Source organism: Rhizopus microsporus (genome assembly GCF_002708625.1).
Source record: "Rhizopus microsporus ATCC 52813 unplaced genomic scaffold scaffold_5, whole genome shotgun sequence".
NCBI classification, from domain to species: domain Eukaryota; kingdom Fungi; phylum Mucoromycota; class Mucoromycetes; order Mucorales; family Rhizopodaceae; genus Rhizopus; species Rhizopus microsporus.
In genome coordinates this window covers 281,334-302,900 of record NW_019671920.1, presented here as the reverse complement: position 1 = coordinate 302,900, position 21,567 = coordinate 281,334, and the positions used below count along the sequence as shown (strand labels likewise).

At 37.5% G+C, this 21,567-nt stretch overlaps 7 protein-coding genes across 7 annotated transcripts; 4 read left to right on the top strand and 3 right to left on the bottom strand.

Moving 5' to 3' along the window:
• Positions 1–894: 894 nt before the first annotated feature.
• Positions 895–2,109, top strand: RHIMIDRAFT_200731 (PAP2-domain-containing protein; the record flags this gene model as incomplete). Its single annotated transcript, XM_023606477.1, has 2 exons — positions 895–1,402; positions 1,463–2,109. 2 exons carry the CDS (start codon positions 895–897, stop codon positions 2,107–2,109), a joined length of 1,155 nt encoding a protein of 384 aa, XP_023467658.1.
• Positions 2,110–3,848: 1,739 nt separating this feature from the next.
• On the bottom strand, positions 3,849–5,448 carry RHIMIDRAFT_235948 (uncharacterized protein; the record flags this gene model as incomplete). Its single annotated transcript, XM_023608454.1, has 6 exons — positions 3,849–3,960; positions 4,039–4,405; positions 4,454–4,522; positions 4,578–4,774; positions 4,830–5,067; positions 5,292–5,448. The coding sequence occupies 6 exons, from the start codon at positions 5,446–5,448 to the stop codon at positions 3,849–3,851; spliced, it is 1,140 nt and encodes a 379-aa protein (XP_023467657.1).
• A 1,089-nt stretch (positions 5,449–6,537) lies between these two features.
• Positions 6,538–7,387, bottom strand: RHIMIDRAFT_277795 (uncharacterized protein). The gene is made up of 2 exons (XM_023612702.1): positions 7,047–7,387; positions 6,538–6,989 (listed from the first exon to the last, which is right to left on the bottom strand). The coding sequence occupies exons 1-2, from the start codon at positions 7,168–7,170 to the stop codon at positions 6,952–6,954; spliced, it is 162 nt and encodes a 53-aa protein (XP_023467656.1). The 5' UTR covers positions 7,171–7,387; the 3' UTR covers positions 6,538–6,951.
• A 459-nt stretch (positions 7,388–7,846) lies between these two features.
• Positions 7,847–9,750, bottom strand: RHIMIDRAFT_213641 (alcohol dehydrogenase). Its single transcript, XM_023607254.1, has 8 exons — positions 9,586–9,750; positions 9,490–9,538; positions 9,372–9,441; positions 9,284–9,318; positions 8,946–9,230; positions 8,696–8,894; positions 8,177–8,629; positions 7,847–8,125 (listed from the first exon to the last, which is right to left on the bottom strand). Exons 1-8 carry the CDS (start codon positions 9,601–9,603, stop codon positions 8,092–8,094), a joined length of 1,143 nt encoding a protein of 380 aa, XP_023467655.1. The 5' UTR covers positions 9,604–9,750; the 3' UTR covers positions 7,847–8,091.
• Positions 9,751–13,790: 4,040 nt separating this feature from the next.
• On the top strand, positions 13,791–14,690 carry RHIMIDRAFT_112156 (uncharacterized protein). The gene is made up of 2 exons (XM_023605259.1): positions 13,791–14,052; positions 14,108–14,690. Exons 1-2 carry the CDS (start codon positions 13,894–13,896, stop codon positions 14,606–14,608), a joined length of 660 nt encoding a protein of 219 aa, XP_023467654.1. The 5' UTR covers positions 13,791–13,893; the 3' UTR covers positions 14,609–14,690.
• A 1,949-nt stretch (positions 14,691–16,639) lies between these two features.
• On the top strand, positions 16,640–17,529 carry RHIMIDRAFT_287175 (uncharacterized protein; the record flags this gene model as incomplete). Its single annotated transcript, XM_023613449.1, has 3 exons — positions 16,640–16,670; positions 16,727–17,322; positions 17,371–17,529. The coding sequence occupies 3 exons, from the start codon at positions 16,640–16,642 to the stop codon at positions 17,527–17,529; spliced, it is 786 nt and encodes a 261-aa protein (XP_023467653.1).
• A 2,042-nt stretch (positions 17,530–19,571) lies between these two features.
• Positions 19,572–21,193, top strand: RHIMIDRAFT_235945 (uncharacterized protein; the record flags this gene model as incomplete). Its single annotated transcript, XM_023608453.1, has 2 exons — positions 19,572–20,469; positions 20,652–21,193. The coding sequence occupies 2 exons, from the start codon at positions 19,572–19,574 to the stop codon at positions 21,191–21,193; spliced, it is 1,440 nt and encodes a 479-aa protein (XP_023467652.1).
• Positions 21,194–21,567: the final 374 nt, after the last annotated feature.

Here is a 21,567-nt window from a genome sequence, read left to right as displayed (position 1 = left end):
AATAAGCGGTTATGGTTAAAGCTGCGATATTAAATTTTATTGGGTGCAGTTTTTTTTTCGGTAAAACAACGGATCTTGATATCACGGAACTACGATGACCATTTATTATATATTCTTATCCATTGCTGCAGAGTAAAGACTAGTCAGAAGAAGAATCTAACTTATCCTATGAGTCATAGCTACTATAAAAAGAATAATCATCAAATAGACGTGTTCTTCGTTTTTGTTCTTCTTTCTGGTCAAAGCGCGCTCTTCCAAAAAAATTTTCTTGGGATCCATGTGAGACATATCTCCGAAAGCGTACAGAAAATAATAAAAAACCTTCGGCCCTTTGATCCCACTTTTCTCAGTGGATAAAGAGAACTGCTCATATTCCAGGTTTATAAAACCACCCTTTTCCATAATTGTATACACGTGAGGTTGTACATTTGATCAGTAAGACAGCTAAATCTACTCGCCTATTTTTTTTTTTCTTTTAAAGACGTCATCATTTCCGTATATCGGTTAAAGACGAGACAAGCAAATTGATTAGAAAGAGACATTAGCAGATGCATAATAAATACTTGCTATTACACAAGTATGACTGCATTATAAAACAATAAAGAATATTGGCTCACGTGAGATTTGAATTAAGATTAGCTGGAAAAATAGAAAAACCGTTACAAAATAGGATGAAATCTTTGTCACACGATGCCAAAAATGATTATAAAATTACCATCTTTTTTTTTTTTTTTCTCTGCGTCTCTTTTCTTACCTGTCTCTTTCTCTCTTTTTCTCTTTTTCTGCCTTTTATTTTCCTTTTTATTTCTGCACAATACATTTAGGCATCAATTCATAAACAATTCACACACAGAAGGAGAAAAATAACAGCTGGAGAGGATGAAACGACAAATGATGAAACTACTACCACAATGTCACCAAATTCAGTATATCTTTATCGCTGCACTATTGCTCATCGACTTTATCATCATACAGGCACCTACTATCATACCTCGATCTATATTAGCAGCATTACTCTTATCTTCATTTTGGATTCCTTATATCAGAAAATTCACTTTACCCGCTTTACCCATCTTTACTTGGTTAATTACTTTTTACGCCTGTCAATTTATTCCTATTGATTATCGTCCTAATCACATTTTTGTAAACTTATTACCAACCCTTGAGAGAATTCTTTATGGCGCCAACTTATCCGAAGTAATCTCAAAGCATACACACCCTGTATTAGACATTCTTGCGTGGCTACCTTATGGTGTCATTCATTTCAGCTTTCCTTTCATTTTGGCATTGTTGCTCTTTGTCTTTGGCCCACCAGGCTGCCTCAAAGTCTATGGCGCCGCGTTTGGTTACATGAACCTCGCTGGTGTACTTACTCAACTACTATTTCCAAATGCATCTCCATGTAATGTTTCAAATAGACATCTTTTTTTACTTCTTTTGGCTAATCTTTTTTTTTTAATAGGGTACGAACTCAGTTACGGTTCAGCACCTGCAGATTACTCTATTCCTGGTGAACCTGGTGGATTGATTCGTATCGACAAGATTCTTGGTTTAGATTTGTACGGCTCTACCTTTGGATCCTCTCCGCTTGTGTTTGGCGCCTTTCCCTCCCTTCACTCCGGTTCTGCAACCATTGAGATGCTTTTCGTGGTCTATCTTTGTCCTAAACTCAAGCCATTAGCTATTGCTTACGTGATGTGGATGTGGTTTGCTACCATGTATCTTACTCACCACTACATGATTGATCTTGTGGGTGGATCAATTTATGCTATTGTTACATTTGCTGTAGCTCAAAATTTTTTACCCTCAATTAATCCTGAATGTCGTACTCGAATGCAATATCTTGGCGCAACCAAATTAAGTATTAGATCACTAATCTACAGCATTGAACATGACGACGTGGTGCTAGAACAGATAACAGGAGATGAAGAAGCAGCCTTGCTGAAACATAGACCAGAACCACTTGTTTTATCATCCGATGCTTATAATACGACCTACGATGACACTTACTCACCAACTTCATCCGTCTATACTTCCGAGCCTGACTCACCCGTTACACCTCATTCACCTATACTCAATCAGTTTGACTTTACGAAATATTCTAATTAGAAGCTTCCCTTTACTTTTTTATACTTTTTCTATATATGGAATTATTCCTATATTCTTTGTGCATATATGTATACATGTATTTCTTTACTGCATATTACTCTTTACTATTACTACTATTACTATTATTACTACTATTACTAATGCTAATACTAATTCCATGTACCTATAATAAATGTATTACTAATTCCTGTTCTTCCACATTCGGTCTTTTATTATTTGCTGTAGCGGACTACTGATTCACTCGTTGCTTGGTTACCATATTTGAATAAGCTCAAAACATAAAACTACTTTCCTTTGACAACACAAAACACGATGTAGTAGAAAATTAAAGTACAAACAACAACATTTTTTCCCACTCTTGAACACCATACAGGAAAAAGGAAAACTCTGAATTCTGCACCGAAGCTCTGGGGAGAAGGTCAAAGAGGACTGTACTACGTTGCTCAACTACGCATATACAGCATCTTTGACTTAGACTGTGACCTATAACCCTATCACAGAACCATACTTTCTATCTTTCGACACATGAAGCGCAAATGGCTCAAGTCACTCTTAAACGTGATGCTGGGAACCATTTCGTTTACTTCGATTGACCTTCCACCAACAGCAGCATCGGACAATATCTTTCGATTGTGGGGACTGACAATGGGCATGACCAAGGATATCGTCAAGCTGGTCGATACAAAGGAATCGTTCTTTTATAAACTGACGACTCAGAGTCCGCGATTCTCAAGGGTAGATATCGGCTGGTTCACGATGTTGATTACCTATGCCAAAGTCTATTGGAAGAGGATATGTCACAAGAATGTGAGGTAAGGAAATTGAGGAAAGGAAGGAAAAGATGGTTGCGTACACTAAGAGTCCTTTGGCTACATATAAATATTATGGACTCCCTTCAAATTTTTCATTTTATTTTTGTTCATTCTCTTTTTCTGCAAGCACAGCTTTATCTTTTGACAACTAATTGAACATAAACACTTCTTACAAGTTCCAAGAATAGAACACGTAACTTATTACAATAAGCACCCGACTCATCACTGGATATAAAGAGCTTTTCGTATGCCTCAATAGCCGCTCAAGGAAGATGGTAATCGAGATTGTACCCTACTTATACCGTCACTTTTCACGGTACACAAGGTCCCTTTCTCGCCATTTGATGCCAAGAATGTTGTGTGTAAAAAAAAAAAAGACACACATGAACGTTTGTTTTTGACTGACATCATTTCCGCGTTCAACCCTTTCTTGGGGCATCTGTGATCTGGCATGATTCGTACATAAATTATTCAAAGTTGATCATATAGTCGAGACTTTCTTATCAAGTGAAGTTCTTCAGTATCTTTGTTCATATAACCTTCAATAATTCCATGTTTTCAACAAGTATTCTTCATTATGCAATGTGAACATATTATACTGAGAGCTATCATTCATCCAAACCATGGTGCTTACTAGCTTTAAGCTGTGGTCTTGACTTCTTCTTGAATATGAGCGTGAAAATTATGTTTGTTGACAAAGATCAACGAAAGCACATGTCAGTGTTCCAGCATTATTGTTTCCAAGGCAACTGAAACAAGACGCACTTTCAAAATATGAGCGCGCTAATATACAAAGAGAGACGAAGAAATGCTGTCAATGAGAACGGTAGACTTGACCACTATGACTCGTATCATTGACCAGAAACAAGCTACTCTTGTTCCTGATACCGCATTACTTTTTAACAACATTATTACTTCATTTTCAGGTTAACGAAGACGCTTTATTATCAATAAGAGCAGACAAGCTCTGAAGCACATGCTAATGGCAATAGCTGACCTAATGGAGTTCCAATAGATATTATCCCATTCATTCTCTAACCTGCAGTGTGTGTGTATATAGTCAAAAGACTCTTAGTGTACGCAACCATCTTTTCCTTCCTTTCCTCAATTTCCTTACCTCACATTCTTGTGACATATCCTCTTCCAATAGACTTTGGCATAGGTAATCAACATCGTGAACCAGCCGATATCTACCCTTGAGAATCGCGGACTCTGAGTCGTCAGTTTATAAAAGAACGATTCCTTTGTATCGACCAGCTTGACGATATCCTTGGTCATGCCCATTGTCAGTCCCCACAATCGAAAGATATTGTCCGATGCTGCTGTTGGTGGAAGGTCAATCGAAGTAAACGAAATGGTTCCCAGCATCACGTTTAAGAGTGACTTGAGCCATTTGCGCTTCATGTGTCGAAAGATAGAAAGTGGCTCTGTGATTGGACTGTAGTCCAAAACCTGGCTTGATAAAAAGAAGGACAACGGCACCCCTATGTTATATTAGCCATCGTTTTGTTTTGTTTTGATCAGCTATTTACATCTTACTGCAGCTACTTCAGATGTCTGAAGTTCAAATGGTGGTGATTCAGGCACTAGTTGCAGATAAACTGTATACATATTGTTTTAGCAAAACCATGTCTCTTTGAGGAAGAATTCGTTTACCATAAGGAACAAGGATCATTAATAACTTATTATCTCTTATAGATGAAATCTCCCGTTCGTCCAGTTGACCCACAAGCAGGTAATCATCACTTTTTAAATCGATTCCAATCTCTTCGCGTACCTCTCGACACACGGTTTCCTCATCAGTTTCATCTTTTTCATTTTTTCCGCCTGGAAAAGCAACATGACCAGACCACCTTTTTGAACAATTAGACAAAGCTTTTTTCTTTATCGTGTCATAGATTATTATACCTATCTCCCTTTCTTGTTGCTCGCTGCATAAACAGAATCTCAGCTTCACCTTCCTGTACCCATGATTGATCAAAAAATTCTTCCAAAGTTCGTGGTTTTTGAGCCTCTGTAGGAATACTCGTCTTTGGACAGTGCCAGCGAAGAATAGCTGCGACTACACCACGTCGAGGTTGATCAGAAGGTGAAGGTATGCGGTAAGGCTCCCTTTGTCTTAGAGTGAAGCAAAGTTTCTTGAGTGCTATGAAAAAAAAATTGTCAAGGTTTGCACACGAGATTCGTTATCTTGCCCAAAAAGCCCATTACCATCGACATTAGCGTTTGTCATTGTTTTATCAGTAAAAATGACATAAACCCATTATCATTTAATTTATTAGTCAAAAAAATAAAAAGAATAAAAGACCGCTCAGTGACGGTAGACCTATTGATTTTTCAGATGGGACAAGACCTTATCAATGCTCATACTCTCGGAACCAAGCGCACCAGTGAGACCCGATTTAGCATCTTGTGCAAGCGTAATAACTTCATCTTTACCACCTCTTGCTTCTAGTTGTTGATTGGTTACTATAACAGCAGCTTGAATTGAGTAAATGAGACATAAAGTAAACAAGAGGACCTTCATTTTGAGGGATTAAAAGATAAACAAAAAGGAAAGAAGTCAGTCATTATATAAGGCTTATTTCTTGATTCATACTCATTTTCTCCTAAGAGAGCTTCTAATTGACTGTCTCTCTCCTTCTTTTTATCAATTGATTATTGTAAAGAGGGAGCAAAAAGAGAGAGAGAAAGAGATACTCCTTATTTGCCTCTTTCCTTTTCTTTCTTCTCTCGTTCTATCATTTTCATTTGGCTTTCTTTCCCTCTCTTTTTATTATTTTGTTAGTGACAGTAGGATGAATCTCCTTTGTTGATCTACAAATTGTGCGGTAAAAAGAAGCCCCATCCTTAATCTCATAACGTGCTTATCTTTGGCTTTGGTTGGCTAAATAAGCGTCTCCCCTTTTTTAATAAATTGTTCACACCAAGAAGGGTAGTCTATGTCAATTCATATCCTAACTTTTCTTTGCAAGCTTTTTTTGTGTTTAGGACAGGGAGAGAAACGATGTGTTTCTCCTTAATAGCGAAGGCTGTCATCTAAACCAAGCTCATTCTTTCCTTTTCTTGTTTGTGTAAATCAGCTGCGTTTTAGACTTCCAAATACCTTTTATTGTCATGCACTGTCGCCCTGTAGGGTTGGTCTTTTAAGAAGGATGGTATGACCCTATCTACCTATTTCAGGTAGTTTTTGCGCTGATCGATGTGCAATTTTGACAATTACTTGTTTAAAGGTGATTGTATCAGTGAGCATTTCAATATGTAATCTTTTTAACAAGAAAAAAAAAAAAGAACACTTGATGCACCTTCTTACTCGGGCATGACGTGGCATGTTGTTTTACTAATAAGCATATGGCATAATCAAGTTCAGTTTTAGAGCATGGGTCATATGTAACGGACAGGACTCGGTTATAGTCACAGTTACTTTGCTTCAATATCACCATGACAACGTAGTTACATATAAAAAAAAAAAAAGAAGTAAAGAATGCGCTTTTTTTATTATTGTTGGAAAGCATAGGATCAATTTGTACCCTTCTTTCTTTTTCTTTTTCTTTTTTGTAAAGTCCAAATACAAATCCTTCCCCCTTCCTTTCCTCTCTCTTTCTCTTTCTCTTTTTCTCTTCAAGAATCTTTCAAATGACTATTTGGGTTTGTACTATGATACATGGTACAGTGCATCCTGAATCAATTAGACTTTTTTTCTTAGTGTTCACAAAAAAAAAAACTCGTTCTCCTTTATCGTCTTACTGTCGTTTCCTTTATTCTCCTTTTTTCCCAGAAGGCTGTGGGTCATGATCTGGATTTTGCCCATAGCTTAAAATAGTACTAGGACATTTCCATGGAACAATACATTGAATAGGGTTTAAATATAGAACAAAAAAAAAGTAGATGTACTTGTGTGTACCTGACGACAATGTTTATTTATAAATGATACAAAAATGGATTTATTCATAATGAAGTCTCCACAAAGAGACAGAGAGAGAGAGACAGGAGAAAAAAGACAGTAGTTTATAAATGAGAGCCATACAATTTAGCAACCAAAATAAGGACATATTGTCGTTGCTCGGCCTATATAGAAAGAGGATATCAATGCCACACTCTCATCTTTATTTCATAGTAACTTACGGGACAAGCCACGCTTTCGTCGTTGAACTGTTATTTTCTTGTCATTTTGAGGGCTTTCTCTTGCAAAGATCAGCAGAGCGTTTAACAAGATGGCAATGTAGAGAGCAAGGTAGAATTTATTCATTGAAGTTTAAAAAAGAAAGGAAGAAAGAAAAGGGAAGAAAGTAAAGAAAAGATTTGATTTATAGTTTTGTTTTTCGAATAAAAAAAAAGAGAGGTAATTTATATTCATTTTAAGGGGTGGAGTATCCTTAAATGGAACATCCATGGTTCGGTTGCTCTGTAACAAACGGGTATGTACATAGATGAACTTTTTGTTTTACTAAATAAGGCACTTTTTGACAGTAGAGAGAAGTAGAGATCCTGTATAGTATAAAACGTGTTATTTATTATCATTTCCTTTTTGCTATTTTAATAAAATCTCGTCAAAACGTGTGAAAGAATGTATTTAATACATCATTTCTCCTTTTTTTTGGATCGTTCATTGTTTAAAGGCTATTTCATTTATCCTTTCATTGTTACTAAGGCTTAACCCGGCTCTGGCTCCAATCCCGAGCTTTACTCCTTAAACGATGAACAAAGAAATGTTAAATTGTTACGTGACAACTCTCTTGCATCGTTACTGTAATATAACGTATTTCACTATGCTTATTGACAACCATCTGATTTCCTAAAGAAGAGATACATGCATCTCGATGCAACTTACCGTCCCAAGGATTACCTGGGGCTTTGGTTGGTTCATTCCATGTATACCGTATACACACATATACAGATGGACACATGTCTCAAAAAGAACTGTTTGCCTATCAGTTACACAAATTGGCGCATCTCTCTCTCTCTTTCTTTCGTTGTTTCCTCGTACGTGTGTCCTTTGCAGACACACTCTCTCCCTCTTCCTCTCTCTCTTTTCTCTATCCAAGCTGTGTATGTGTGAATAGGGTTACTAGCTTCTCTTTTGTTTATAGAAAAAGATAGATAATGCATATGCAATGTATATGCTTCAAAATCTTTTAATAGATATTGACCACAGTTTCTATTTATTTATTCATTCCTTGGCAACCGAAACGACAGATCGAATACTAAATAACAGAATGAATAAAATGTGAAGAATTCAATTTTAACGAGCTTACCAATTTCCAGAGTGCATAGCGTCAAATGCGTCATTGATATGATCCAAATCAAATGTATGAGTGATAAATTCATCAATCTTCAGCTGACCATCAAGATATTTTTGGACAAGTCCACCCATCTCACTGCGACCTTTGACACCTCCAAAGGCAGAGCCACGCCAGACACGGCCTGTAACCAATTGGAATGGACGAGTACTGATTTCCTTGCCTGCAGCAGCAACACCAATGATGACAGACTCACCCCAACCCTTATGACAGGCCTCAAGGGCAGATCGCATCACGTCAACATTACCAGTACAATCAAATGTATACTCCAGTCCGCCATCGGTGATATCTACTAGATAGTTTTGAATGGGTGTACTGGGATGATCACGGGGATTAACGAAATCAGTAGCGCCGAACTTTCTGGCGATCTTTTCCTTATCAGGGTTGATGTCGACTGCAATAATACGCCTACAAATTATTTTGCATGAATAAAGTCTTTATCTTTGCCACGTACTCCTTTTATTTCTTCCTTACCTGGCCTTGTTTGCCGCAGCGGCTTGGATCACACTCAAACCGACACAGCCGACACCAAAGACAGCTACAGAATCGTTTTCACCGACCTTGACAGTCTTGGTGGCAGCACCGTAACCTGTAGTGATACCACAACCCAAGAGACAAAGCTTTTCTAAGCTAGGTTTAGGATCGACCTTGACAACAGAGACATCAGCAACGACTAAACAAGAGCATAAGTTTGACTCGACTCATTTTTGCATACCATTGTTACCTGTGTATTCTGAGAAAGTAGAAGTACCCATGTAGTGATAGATGGGCTTTCCTTTGCATGTAAAGCGAACTGTTTCATCAGGCATCAAACCACGACCTTGAGTGGCTCTAACGGAGCTACAAAGGTTGGTTTTGCCACTAGTGCAAAACTTGCACTTTCTGCACTCGGCGGTATAAAGAGGAATAACATGGTCGCCAGGAGCAACATCAGTCACGCCTTCGCCAACAGACTCTACAATACCTCCGCCTTCATGACCTAAAATAGCAGGGAAAACGCCTTCAGGGTCTTTGTACAAGGGGAACATTAGTCTACGCTTTCAAAAAATTTTAAAGCCTTACCAACGCCAGAAAGAGTATATGCGTCCGTGTGGCAACTAGGTATAGGTTATCAAAAGCACGCGTTCATATACAGCTTTACTATACTTACACGCCAGTATAGAGTATTTTGATACGAACTTCATGAGCCTTGGGTGGAGCAACTTCGACTTCCTCAATGCCTTCATGTAATGTAAGCTCATGTCACAATTTAGTTTAGACTCACTTACTTAGAGGTCTTCTTGCTTCCCAAGCAACAGCAGCACGACATTTTATAACCTTTATATCGAGTTATTATATGATATATGTGCTTACTTCTTTCATACCTGACCGGCAGTAGACATGATGAATAATTAAGAGCGGGAAAGAAAAAAACAACCACGCTTCTGAGCCTGTTATCTTTACTTTCAATCACCGAAGACTGCATGATTGACAGCCGCAGCTTCAGCAAGTCATCTTTTATATCAAGCATGATTAAAATATTTTTACAGTGTTTAGAGGGCTTGTTTCATTTGCCTCCTTTGTCGCAAAAAAGGAGGCCAATTGGGCGTCTTGCCTTATTTTTGTATTTTTGCGAGGCAACAAAAAAGAGATCCAAAGAGGGGGAAACTGTAAAAGACGAGCTTGATATAAAGCGTCGTTCGTTTAAATGTACATACGGAAAAGTGATAGTATGATCCACCTGTCTTTTATTTAAAAAGTCGAGATTAAGTTCATGCCTTATAAGCTTGAAACTACACGTTTGAAGGGAAGGGTTAAAGTAAAAAAAAAAAGGGTTTCCTAATTTTTGCAAGGGTTCCCTTTTGGGCTGCAAAGCACGGAGATCGATCGACTTGTCCATCAGGGATATGTTTGATGACTAAAGGAAAACAAACATTTATGTTTTTAATTGAACCTTACACAACCATTTTTTTGATCTCCTAAGTATACTTGCTACAAAAACGCCATTTTACTGCCTCTGTGACAAACATGTGGCTCGGAATACGTCTACAATATACTTTCAAGAAATATCTGGAGAAGGTTCAACTGAAATATCGTACGTTCTCGATGTCCTTTCAAGCCATTTTGTCGATCCTATCTGGTATACATATGCTCAACTTGTGAAACTTGGGAAAGATTGAGCAGATCGTTCCTATGGTTGGAATGTACAATAGGAGTATCATTGAATCATTGTATATGACATATTATCCCTTATTTGGTAAAAACGTTAGGGCTCTAGTTTATTAGGAAGGAGAACTGTTGCGCCATTGTTTAACGCAAGCTTCAATGCACGCAATAAGGAAATATTCTGACATCCACCTTCTGTCAAATACATCTTTGCAAGATGCCACATGATACTCATAAAACCACGAGCTGGACGATTTGAAATCGTTTTTGTAACAGCCTGCTGTAGTAATTTGAACACTAAAGGAATGACTGCTATTATCTGATTCTTCTTGGTACCGAAAATGAGTGAAACCTCAAAAGATCACCGCTTTTTCCTTCAATCTTTCTTGGAAACACGGTTCTCTTGGTAGAGGCGTTTGTCACAGATGCTTCCGAGTTTTATAATTAGTTTCGAAAACCTCAATTTTAGGGATTATCGGCCTAGTATTAGATGTATAGTCATAATTGTTCATTGATTATTGGTAACTGTTTATTCAATAACCTTGTATCAAGAATAACACGTATCTTATCCGTTTTATTACCATCCATATTTCTTTTGCGCAACAGTTACTGGAAAGTTCCAAGTAGAAGGAGTGTCTCTGGTAATGATACCATCCTTTAGCCAATTGTTAATGCTTACCTTTATCTTAGGCTACATAAAGTAAGGAATGGGGTACTGCCTGAAATTGACGTAGAAATCGGAAGGAGTAGGTAAGAATAATACAGTTTCAGGTAAGTTACAAAGTGTATTGCTACAAGCTTTTTGTTTGTCTCAATATATGGAGTCAAGGCGGTGAAAATAGCTTTTTGTTCTTTATCAGTTCCATATGGGCTAACATTAGGCTCATATGGCTTGTCATCCATTGAATCATCAACTCTAGTCATTCTTTTATACTTGAATGCCACATTAACTAAATGAATATGCAATTTAAGCATAAGATCAACACCATCCAAAATTTTATCTTCATACGACATAATAAAACTGTCAATGATATCAAACCTACGTTGGATTGGATGCTCAGCACCATCATAATCGACAGAAACGAAGTCAATGGTTTGTATACTTGCGGTAATTCTATCGCCAGCAAGGATGAGATGACTAGGAATTGGATGTTATGCTTTGTAGCGAAATCCTTATTAATGACGGAAACATTTGCACCTGTATCCATGATACATAGGAACAGTTTCGGTGGACTTTACAGAAGCAGAATTCATTCGAAAAAATGTGATATTATCAATGAAAAGTAGTTTAACTCTGGAAACTAGAACTACAGCAAGACATAATGAGTCTCTTTGTAGCCTTTTATTAACAGAGTAAGGAAGAGATCCATGGCAAAAAGGAAACTGGCATTTAAAAATAAAGAGTAAAAGTTTTAATATGACTGTTGTCAATTACAATAGACTATAGATGCCATGAATCAGTGTTGTAAGCTTAGTATAAGGCATTATGTTAATATTTAAGATGACTTTGGCTTATATACGAAATATATATTGATTATATTACGTCAAAGAGTGTAATCTTCGATATAAACGTAAATATACGACAGGAGGGATCGCATACACGCCAAACATGCGAATAGTATACTATAGTATCGTTCTATTTGACCTTAGGGAACGACCTCTGATATATGGATGCTCCTTGGCTGGATACTACTTGGGAATTATTGATCTCTGTTGCGTGATTGACTGTGACATGCTTAGAATTTTGCTTCCTATCGAGAAAAACCATTGTGAAACCAGCTTTTGATAAACAGCAACAAATATTATCTCAATTGATTCGATAAATTGAGCAAGAGAATCTTTATTAATAACCTTTACAACAGTTACATTTTCAAAAAAATGAGGGGCCATATTATCCTCCCCTGTCCCTTAGTTCTTTATTGCTTTTATTGATGATTTATTGGAAAGATTATGATTGTGTCGCGCTGTTTGCTGATGAAAAGTCTTTTAAATCACGGACAGATGAGATAGTAAATACCGAGAAGGTAAATGCACTATGGGCCCCAAAGTTGAGATACAAATATAAAATTAGTATTTACTGCATCATTTTTTCTAGTCAAACTTACCCTAGGTATTATAGCCAGCGGATACAGGCTTTACCACGTTTCCTGTATAGAAAGTGGCAGCAATTTGATCGAATTGACCAGTCTATGATGGACTGATTACTCATGAAATCTACACTGTCCAGGTTTCTACCATTTCGGAAGGAAAGCACTACATGCACCAGAAAATAAAACAGAAATTAGATTAATCCTACGTGCGCTATCTCCTGATACTACCTATGATGTTGTCCAGCAAAGCTTTCCACTGTGTAGCGTCAAGCTAAACATGACTTTATAAAGTGACCAACTTGTTTTGTTTCTTTTCAAGAAGAAGAAAGAGATAAAAAAGAAATGTTGTTATTTTATTCTAATTTTATTTATGTTGTCAATTTGTTTAACAAAGAACCAAGATCAATCACGTGTACGTATGATAAATCCGTATTCATTATTTAGCCTATTTTCTGGTGCACGTAGCGTTGGCCATTCAAAGTGTAATCTTAACCATGCTGTTAACCCGACTTACAAAAGTCAACCTTCTCATTCTGAATAAGTCAGTGTAAGCCTATTTGAGCTTAAAGAAGGTGCTTATTTATTTTGTACGTTGATCAATCGCCTTATTGTTGTATTTCTTTTGCGTCGTGAATGCTTTTATGGTATAAATTACCTGTTCATTAGAACAGTAAACAACATAACTTTTGGTGTCTCTCTTTCCGCTAATTTTTCATATATTTCATATTTTCCATGCATTAGATTTTGTCAGATAATTATTTAAAGAAAGTTGGAAATTAAAGATCCTCAAACAAGATAGCTAAGTACCAATGCCTGTAAGAAAGGGTGCTATTTCTAAACAGATAATTAACATTATAAGAATGAGGTTTGAATGGTTATACTATCCTAATGCGCTGAGGCATATTTGTATAAATTTGTTTAAGAAGGTAACTACAAATATTTAATAGCTCGTATTTCACTTTGGCTGGGCAAAGAACATACCCTCTAGCTTAAGACTATAAAAAAAGCAAAGAAAAAGTGAATCTGGAGCCTCTTTTTGATTTTGAATCGATTTCATTTTGACTTGCCACTGACAACAATACTACCGTCATATAAGGAGAATAATAATTCATCATTTCCCTAGCAACAACGTGATGTAGATGTATCACTGAAAATGTCAACGCTTTAATCCATATGGAAATATCGTCCTTGATAAAATGAACTGCAAGTTTATGCAGCTGTTCATTCCATCAAAAATAACAATTACAACGAGTCCACCTTAAACATGGGCGTACAACTACTAATAGCTTGGCGCATTATGTGAGGCTGTGGTTACACAAGTATATGAGGTTTGCCCTGAACACCTTTTTTTTTATTCTCTTCTTTCTTTTCATTATTCTATTCATTTGTTTTTGTGTTTACTAAATAGAAGCCACGCACGCTCACTCCTTTTTTATTATGGACACAGAAAAAATGAATACAAGGCAGGAATCATCTGTTGATGGCGCAATTGGATCACCTACTCTAGAAGCACTTTACCATGACTTGGACATGTTCATCAACGAGTTAAATTTAAGTAGTGATCAAAGACGTAGCTTTGACCAAGTTAATCAAAACGTAAGTCTAAAGTTTGCTATTTGGGAGGAGAGATATTAAGTGTTTACTCGTTCAGGGGGGATACGAAGACGAAACCCAAGGATACTCTCCAGTTTTAGAAAATTATACACGATTTAGTACAACAGAATGCATTGAACAACCAAAAAAGCCGACGATTATTGAAGAAAAGCCTCATCAAACTACGCCACCTGTCTCACCATCGTTTCTCAGAGTGAACAATAAAGAGGATTATATCTTTACGACCAGAACAAGTTCATTGAATCGCACGATATCTTCATCCTCAGGAAGATCGCTCAACAATCGTATTCCACCTTCACCCAAAATCATATTCTCAAATCCTACATCTCCTTTAGCGTTTGAGATGCCAAATGTGCTTGAGGATGAAGTTGTGTTCCCTAATTATGCTCTTTTATCTTTTATATCAAGCAACTTTATTACTGCCGTCAGGTCCTTAAATGAACGTAGAAGAATATTCTGTACAGCGGAATATCCCCTTAGCTTTAACGGTGAAGAAGCTATAGTATGTTTGATGGATATATATATGCATGTATACTAACGATCATCTCAGGATTTACTTCGCTCTTTTCTACCTGATAGCTTAGCCACTTCAATCTACCTCAAGGTTGCTCGTGCCCTCATGAAGACTCATCCTCCTTTAATTGCACCAATCCCATATTCGGAAAAATCCGTCAGAAAGAACAAGTTGTACAACTCTACTAATGAAATCTATACACTTCTTACCACAGACCAAGAGATCCAGGGCGTCTATACACCACTCACACGCTGTTATTCAATTTCCTGTTTACCAGGTCAGCCTGAATGTTACTCTCCACTCTGTCCAAATAGACTACTTCAGCAACCGGATAACATCCAACAAAAGTTGATGGCTCCATCTGTTGGGTCATCTGTTTCTCATGACACAGTAAGTTGAAAAGATGAGTACATATCTGATACTAAGTTTTACTAGAGCATTTCCCGTGCATGGTCAGCAAGTGTATCAAAGGAAATATTGATGTCGTTACCCAAAAATGAAATCAGCAGACAGGAGGCTATTCATGAGCTTATTTATACAGAAGAAGATTATGTGCGTGACTTACGGCTTTTGGACGAGGTAAATACTTTTTCTTTTTATTTAAGGAAGCTTTTTTTTTAAAACACTATAAAAGCTCTATGTAAAAGAATTGCTCAATGCACAATGTATTGAAGAGTCAAGAAGACAAGAGTTTTGCGACAAAGTGTTCAACAACTATAAAGACATTTTGGATATACACAAAGAACTTTGCGATGACCTCAAAGACCATCAAGCTTACTGCCAGTCCATCAGTGCGATTGGTAGTGTTAATCAAGTGGGTGATATCTTTTTGAGACACGTCAACCGCTTCAAGGATGCCTACTTGAGATATGGTCCTCAGGTTGTCCTGGCTGAATATGAAGCTAAACGTGAAGCCGAAACAAATATACTATTCCAGAACTTCATTAGAGAAAAGGAAAAAAGAGCAGAAAGCAGAAGGTTACCATTCCGTCATTTTATCATTTTGCCTGTGACTAGACTCCAACGTTATTCATTATTACTGGATGCTGTATTGAAAAAGACACCAGACGATAACCCAGACAAGGTTCATATCGCAACATGCATAGACATCATCAAGGGAGTTGCGACAAAAGTAGACGAAGCAACTGTAGAGACGAAAAATACACTCCGTATCTATGAAATTAACCAACGTGTTCGATTCAAGCCGGGAGAACCACATGAACTCGATTTGCTGAAACCAGGAAGAAAGTTGATCAAGGAAGGAGTGCTGACTCGCAAATCTCATTTGGTTGTGGAAACGATTGAGTTGCGTGTATTCTTGTTTGACCATCTTTTATTGATGACCAAAGAGAAAAAGGCTCCAAATAAGGCAGATGATGTAGAATATGTTGTATCAAAGCGGCCTATACCGATGGAATTATTGCACATTCAAGAGGCTACCGAAGGCTTCTCTATCGGTTTAAGAACGATGAATAGCACAGCGACATCTACCTATGCCTCTTCTTCTTTGCTTTCACCCACAAATGGATCGTTTGCAAACGCACCTTCATCTTCACCTTTTGGAGGCAATAGTCACCCTATCCTTATTCAGCATCTCGGTAGACACGGTGCAGACTATATGCTCTATGCCGAAAGTGCTGCCTCACGCGTAGAATGGAAAGAAAAAGTAGTAGAAGCTAAAGCAATGCTAGAAATGGCTAATATGGACAAACGCGTGTTTGAGATCAGATCATTGAGCGACACAACCTTTGGTGGATCAAATGCATCTAGTTTACATAACCATGGAAAAGTAACTTGTACAGTGCCATTTAGTAAGTAACACTATTCCCTTTTGGGTATTCTGGTCTCAAACTTTTTTTTTTTATTGTAGCAAGCTCAACAAATATCCGTATGATCGCTGTGGGTACACAACAAGGTATCTGGATGGGCATTGAGGGTGATACAAACACGATAAAGTTGGTCCTTTCCATATCGGATGTGACCCAGATCGCTGTGTTGGAAGATCATCATATACTACTTATTCTTGCAGGTAAATATACGAAGATGTATTATACGATGGACACTGACGATGATCAGATAAAACTCTGTATGCCTATGCATTGGATCCCCTTGTTCCAAAAGATTCTCGTCGAACGACTGTAGACAAGCCACACCAAAAGGTCGCCCAGCACATCACATTTTTCCACGCGGGCGTCTGTAATGGCCGCACGATTGTTGTTGCCATGAAAAAGCGCGGTGTTGACAGCAATTTCAAAGTACTTGAGCCTGTCTGTGGTGACTTACGTGATCCAAACAATAGCAAAAAGTTCTTTGCCAAGTCTGGTCTTTTCAGCAAGATGCCATCGTGGTTCAAGAGTTATATGGAGTTTTATATTGGTACAGAATCTTATTCATTGCACTTTTTGAAGGCTCGACTGGTTGTGGTGTGTGCAAGAGGATTTGAAATTATCAACCTAGAGGCACTTAGCATGAACCGTAACTTACCAGACCCTACTCATCCTGACTTTGCCTTTGTACAGCAAAAAGGTCAAGAACTGCGGCCATTGGGCATGTTTAGATGTAAAGAAAACTATTTGTTATGTTACGATGCATTTGCCTTTATGGTAAACACGCACGGATCCTATGTACGTGAGACTCCTTTGATCGAGTGGGAAGGTGTTCCACAATCAGTCGCGTTTTATTATCCTTATGTCATTGGTTTTGATCCTCGATTTATTGAAATTCGCCATGTAGAAACGGTAAGTGAGATGTCCATAGTACTCATATGATAAACTCATTCGTCATAGGGTGAGCTCGTACAAGTATTGGCTGGTATACATATGAGATGCCTTCAGTTTATCAATAACGCAATAGCACCAGTGATTCATGGCTGTATGGCACATCCTTTCAAGCCTGATTTCCAGTACGTATTTCAGTTGGTAGGCACCTTTGAACCACCTTTATAATACTCTTTTTTTTTGCATACCATTTTTATTTGCTTTTATCTTTTATATTTATCTTTTTATATATTTATTATTATTATACTTAATTGCTGTCTTGTTGGCTGGCCCCCTTTTTTTGCATTTTTTTTCCTTTCTATAAAAGTAGTAAAATTGCTTGATTTTATTTTATAAATGACTTTACATTGCTCAGTCTAATAAAAGAAACGATTACCAAGCTTTGTAAGGACTTAATATATCTTTATGTCTCTTTAGTAAATACTTTCAATTTGTATCAGTTGACAAGTATGCACAACCAACGATGCAGCTGTGTTTCGATAAATCTAAACTTCCCCCTCTCCTTTTTACTCTAGATTTTTGTTTGGGCATTTTAGAGAAATAACTACAAGACAGAGTGCATAATTGTTTATTATTGCTCATAGTTTACGTCGGCTGATTTGCTTTAATAGTTTTTTTTAGCCCTAAAATTAGAGGTGTGAGGATAAATATTCATCTATGGTCACCCTACCACTACCACATCTTTGGCAGTTTCCGAACGTTTCAGGGATCAATAAAAGCCTCTCTTAGCGCAGGGAGAGGCTTCGTAGCCATGTTGAGGGCATTCTGTAAAGACAGTTTGTTGCTAAAAGGTTTATTTATATTTATGCTTTTTTACAATGATACTTATTTTTTGCACATGCGTGGAGAAAATTATTACTCTACCCCCAAATTTCTCTTTTTTCTTTTTGCCAAATGACAATGCGCAATACACATTTCGTTGAGTGAGTCTTTTATTCAAACAATCATCAAGTTTAAGAGATACAATATATGCAAAATCCTTTAAGGATATTTTTGAGGATATGATGGCATGCGTCACGCGTTACAGTATGTTTATCAAGGTTTCTTCATCTAATATATCAACATAATAAAAATATGGTTCTAAGTTGCGATGTTGCATTGACGTGGGAGCCATAACGCATTGTATGGAATACACCGGTAAATCACACTACTTCGACAAAAATCGACCATGACCAAGGGGGTAAGTCAGAGAATGCTGTAATTTGTCCAAAGGAAAATAATTGTAGCCAAAAGGGAATGGTTTCGTTCAGCTGCAACGATAACTGGTTACACCTAGAGAAGAAATGATGAAAAGTTAGAAAATGTTTAGTTCTGAGCCCATTTGAAAGCTGTAAACAGAACTTGACACCAAGTTTCCAACCTACAAACTCATAATAAAGGATGTCTTGCAAGGTTCAGTTTCAAAGGTGTTCAGTTGGTGAGTAGCCAATCTACTGATCCAGAGCATCCGTTTACAGTATTCATGCTGAGCTGAACTGAAGTAGTCACAGCTTGAAAACGCCAATTTCCCTTTTTGATCATTCTCTCCGTTTTGAGGCATTGGTTGTAGTTGTGGTTGTTGTTAGTACTCGTGTAAATGTAGAGAATAAAATCAAAGAGATGATGAATCTCTGTTTTATTAGAAGTGAAAGAAGAAGCTCATAGCAAAAAGAAATTAGGTTGTTTTAAAGGAGCTTGGAGTACTAATTAAGGCACATGCAAATTAAGTCAAATGTGATCCCACACGTAAAGATTAGTATTAGACATGGTCAAATACGACACATTTGACTATATATTATTATTCTACGTTTATCTGTTTATCCTTTCTTTCCACTCTATTTGTGTAAAACTCATTATATTGTTAAACTACCAAAACCAACATAATAGGTATACTTTCCTACTATTAAATCTGCAGGTTCAATTGCTCACTTTAATATAGTGAATTCTATCTAATAAAATAATTGCTTAAGCCCAACCAATACATAACAGGGCTCACGCCACAGGGATTCCCACACTCAAGTTCTTTCACCTCTTTTCCCACTGATTTGAGGAGCAAACGACAAAAACGACAAAGGATCATCGCGAGTGATGCCCAACGGTGTATAGATAACAAGGACAATCTCACATGCAAGGCATTTGCTGAGCACCATATCTTACTGAGCAAACAGTATGCCGTAAATCGATACCAGAGCATCATTCCTCGTTACCTCGCGCAATACAAAATCAAGTTAATGGAAAACCACAGCAATTGGAAACGAACAAGTGATTTTACGCTATATTGGTTGGAAAGGAAGCAACTTAGAGCCCGGTTAGGTACACAAGAGCCCTGCTCGAACTACGTAGAAAATGTATTAGGGGAACAAACAGCAACCCTGACCACAAGCTTCCAGTCAACAACTCTGCCGCATACAAATGATACACGATCTGTTACCTCTGACAATGTAGAATTCACGCCTTTCAATGTTATCTACAGACATGATCATGTAGAAGTCAGTAGCTCTTCGCCTTTACTTACAACCACTCTTCGACTATCGACCTTGGAGAGGGAAGACGATGGTCCTGTTTCACCTTCATCAGCAGTCTCTGCTTCCTCATCAAGGAATATCAACGCTAGACCAGTCGTGCCCTGGATGTTCAATGGCTCAAATATGGCCGAATTGTTCCAAACATTCCAACACAAAGTAGCGGCATTGTCAAGAGCAAACTTACTCCAAATTGAAACATCCATTCACGAAATCCTCGCTTTATTACATATCTTCCTGATATGCCCTAGTCAGCACAGTAAACAAATTATCGACGTTTTCTTCAAGGAAAAATTATATGATGTTCATCAGAGCTTTGTACAAAAATCGATGGACAAAAATATAGACATTACGGATGGAATCTGCGCGAATATTGCCCGTATTATCGATTCAGTTGAGCAGAAGGTTCGATCTAAAGATGAGGCAACTGCTCTATTATCACGACTCTGTATCAACTTAGATGAACACGCTTCCTCAGTGATTCATGGAATCATCAAAGCCATGGCTGAGCTGCCTCTGCAAGCTATCAGCAACAAAACATCAATTGTGTCGTGTTTACATGGATCAGCCAATAGACGACGTCAGACATTTACAGTCGTCATCCCTCGTATATATATTCAGGTCGTATCCTCATTTATTAGTTCTTCTCTCAGACTTATAATAAAATAGTAATTGTTAGCTACTGACTCTTCACTGTTTTACAACTATATAAGCATAAATATCACAGATTGGCGAGTACGAACTTCCACCCCGTATTGTCCAGCATATTATCCAACCCTGACAAATAAGTCCTTTTACGATGGACAAATATTGAAACCGATAGTAGCGCAAAAAAAAAAAGACCAGACGCAACGATTACAAAGCTGAATCAGTTGGCGTTTGGGTACAGTCTGGGATTTGAAGAAGCAAAGATTGCTCAAAGCACGCCTGACAAGTATAATTTCTGCTATGATCTGCTTCGCTTAGCATTGTTTTGCAAAGAAACTATCGACAAAAATCAGTTGAATGCTTCGTTGGCCTTTCAAATACACGGCTTTTCAGTGGTCTTTTTCTTAATGCGGTTGGATCATGATGGAATATACTATTTGTATGAAGTTGGCAAGTTATCATTCTCTCGTTCTCTGGAAGAATTGCCTGGCTTTGTCTCTTTGAAAAACTTGAACACACTGATGCGGATTTCTGAAATGTTTTGGCGCATGTGCAAGCCTGTTTCCGCTCAGGGCGTCGATACCCTGAGCGACAAATATCGGCCAATCCATCCCTCGCTTTATACTCTCATCGATGGCACTAAGAATCGACACCGAGTATGTGCTATGTATTTTGGCGACTAGTTTTTTTTTTTTTTTTTACTCAATAATCGACTTCAGTGTAATACTTGTATCAAAGATAAAATAACCAAGTTATAAGTGAGATTCAAATTTAATGCCCTCTATCATATGAGAGTGTTTCGCAAGTCAAAGATGATGTCTGTCTGCTACCCTTTCATACCGATGATCGTGATATTGTAAATGGTCCAAATTTTCTTCATTGGTTGACAGATTTCAAATTAACTATAAAAACGAAGAGATATAAACTGGATGTACAGAATTGTAAAAGTGAAAGAGCCGAAAACATGAGCAATTTTTTGAGTCACTGTTTTATTAAATTGATCTTTTATTTAGACAGTCATTATACTTAGAGATAGAATATTTACAACACCCTTTGA

Bases quoted from the DNA above. Each gene is read 5' to 3' on its own strand.
- RHIMIDRAFT_277795 (XM_023612702.1), bottom strand. From the start codon at position 7,170: ATGAATAAATTCTACCTTGCTCTCTACATTGCCATCTTGTTAAACGCT. The intron at 6,990-7,046 runs GTAAGTTACTAT...CTTTCTATATAG, and splicing joins ACGAAAGCGTGGCTTGTCCC to GCCGAGCAACGACAATATGT.
- RHIMIDRAFT_213641 (XM_023607254.1), bottom strand. The intron at 9,442-9,489 runs GTAAGTGAGTCT...CATTACATGAAG, and splicing joins GGAAGCAAGAAGACCTCTAA to GCATTGAGGAAGTCGAAGTT. The intron at 8,126-8,176 runs GTAAGCTCGTTA...TCTGTTATTTAG, and splicing joins GCTATGCACTCTGGAAATTG to TATTCGATCTGTCGTTTCGG.
- RHIMIDRAFT_112156 (XM_023605259.1), top strand. From the start codon at position 13,894: ATGGACACAGAAAAAATGAATACAAGGCAGGAATCATCTGTTGATGGC. The intron at 14,053-14,107 runs GTAAGTCTAAAG...TTACTCGTTCAG, and splicing joins TTGACCAAGTTAATCAAAAC to GGGGGATACGAAGACGAAAC.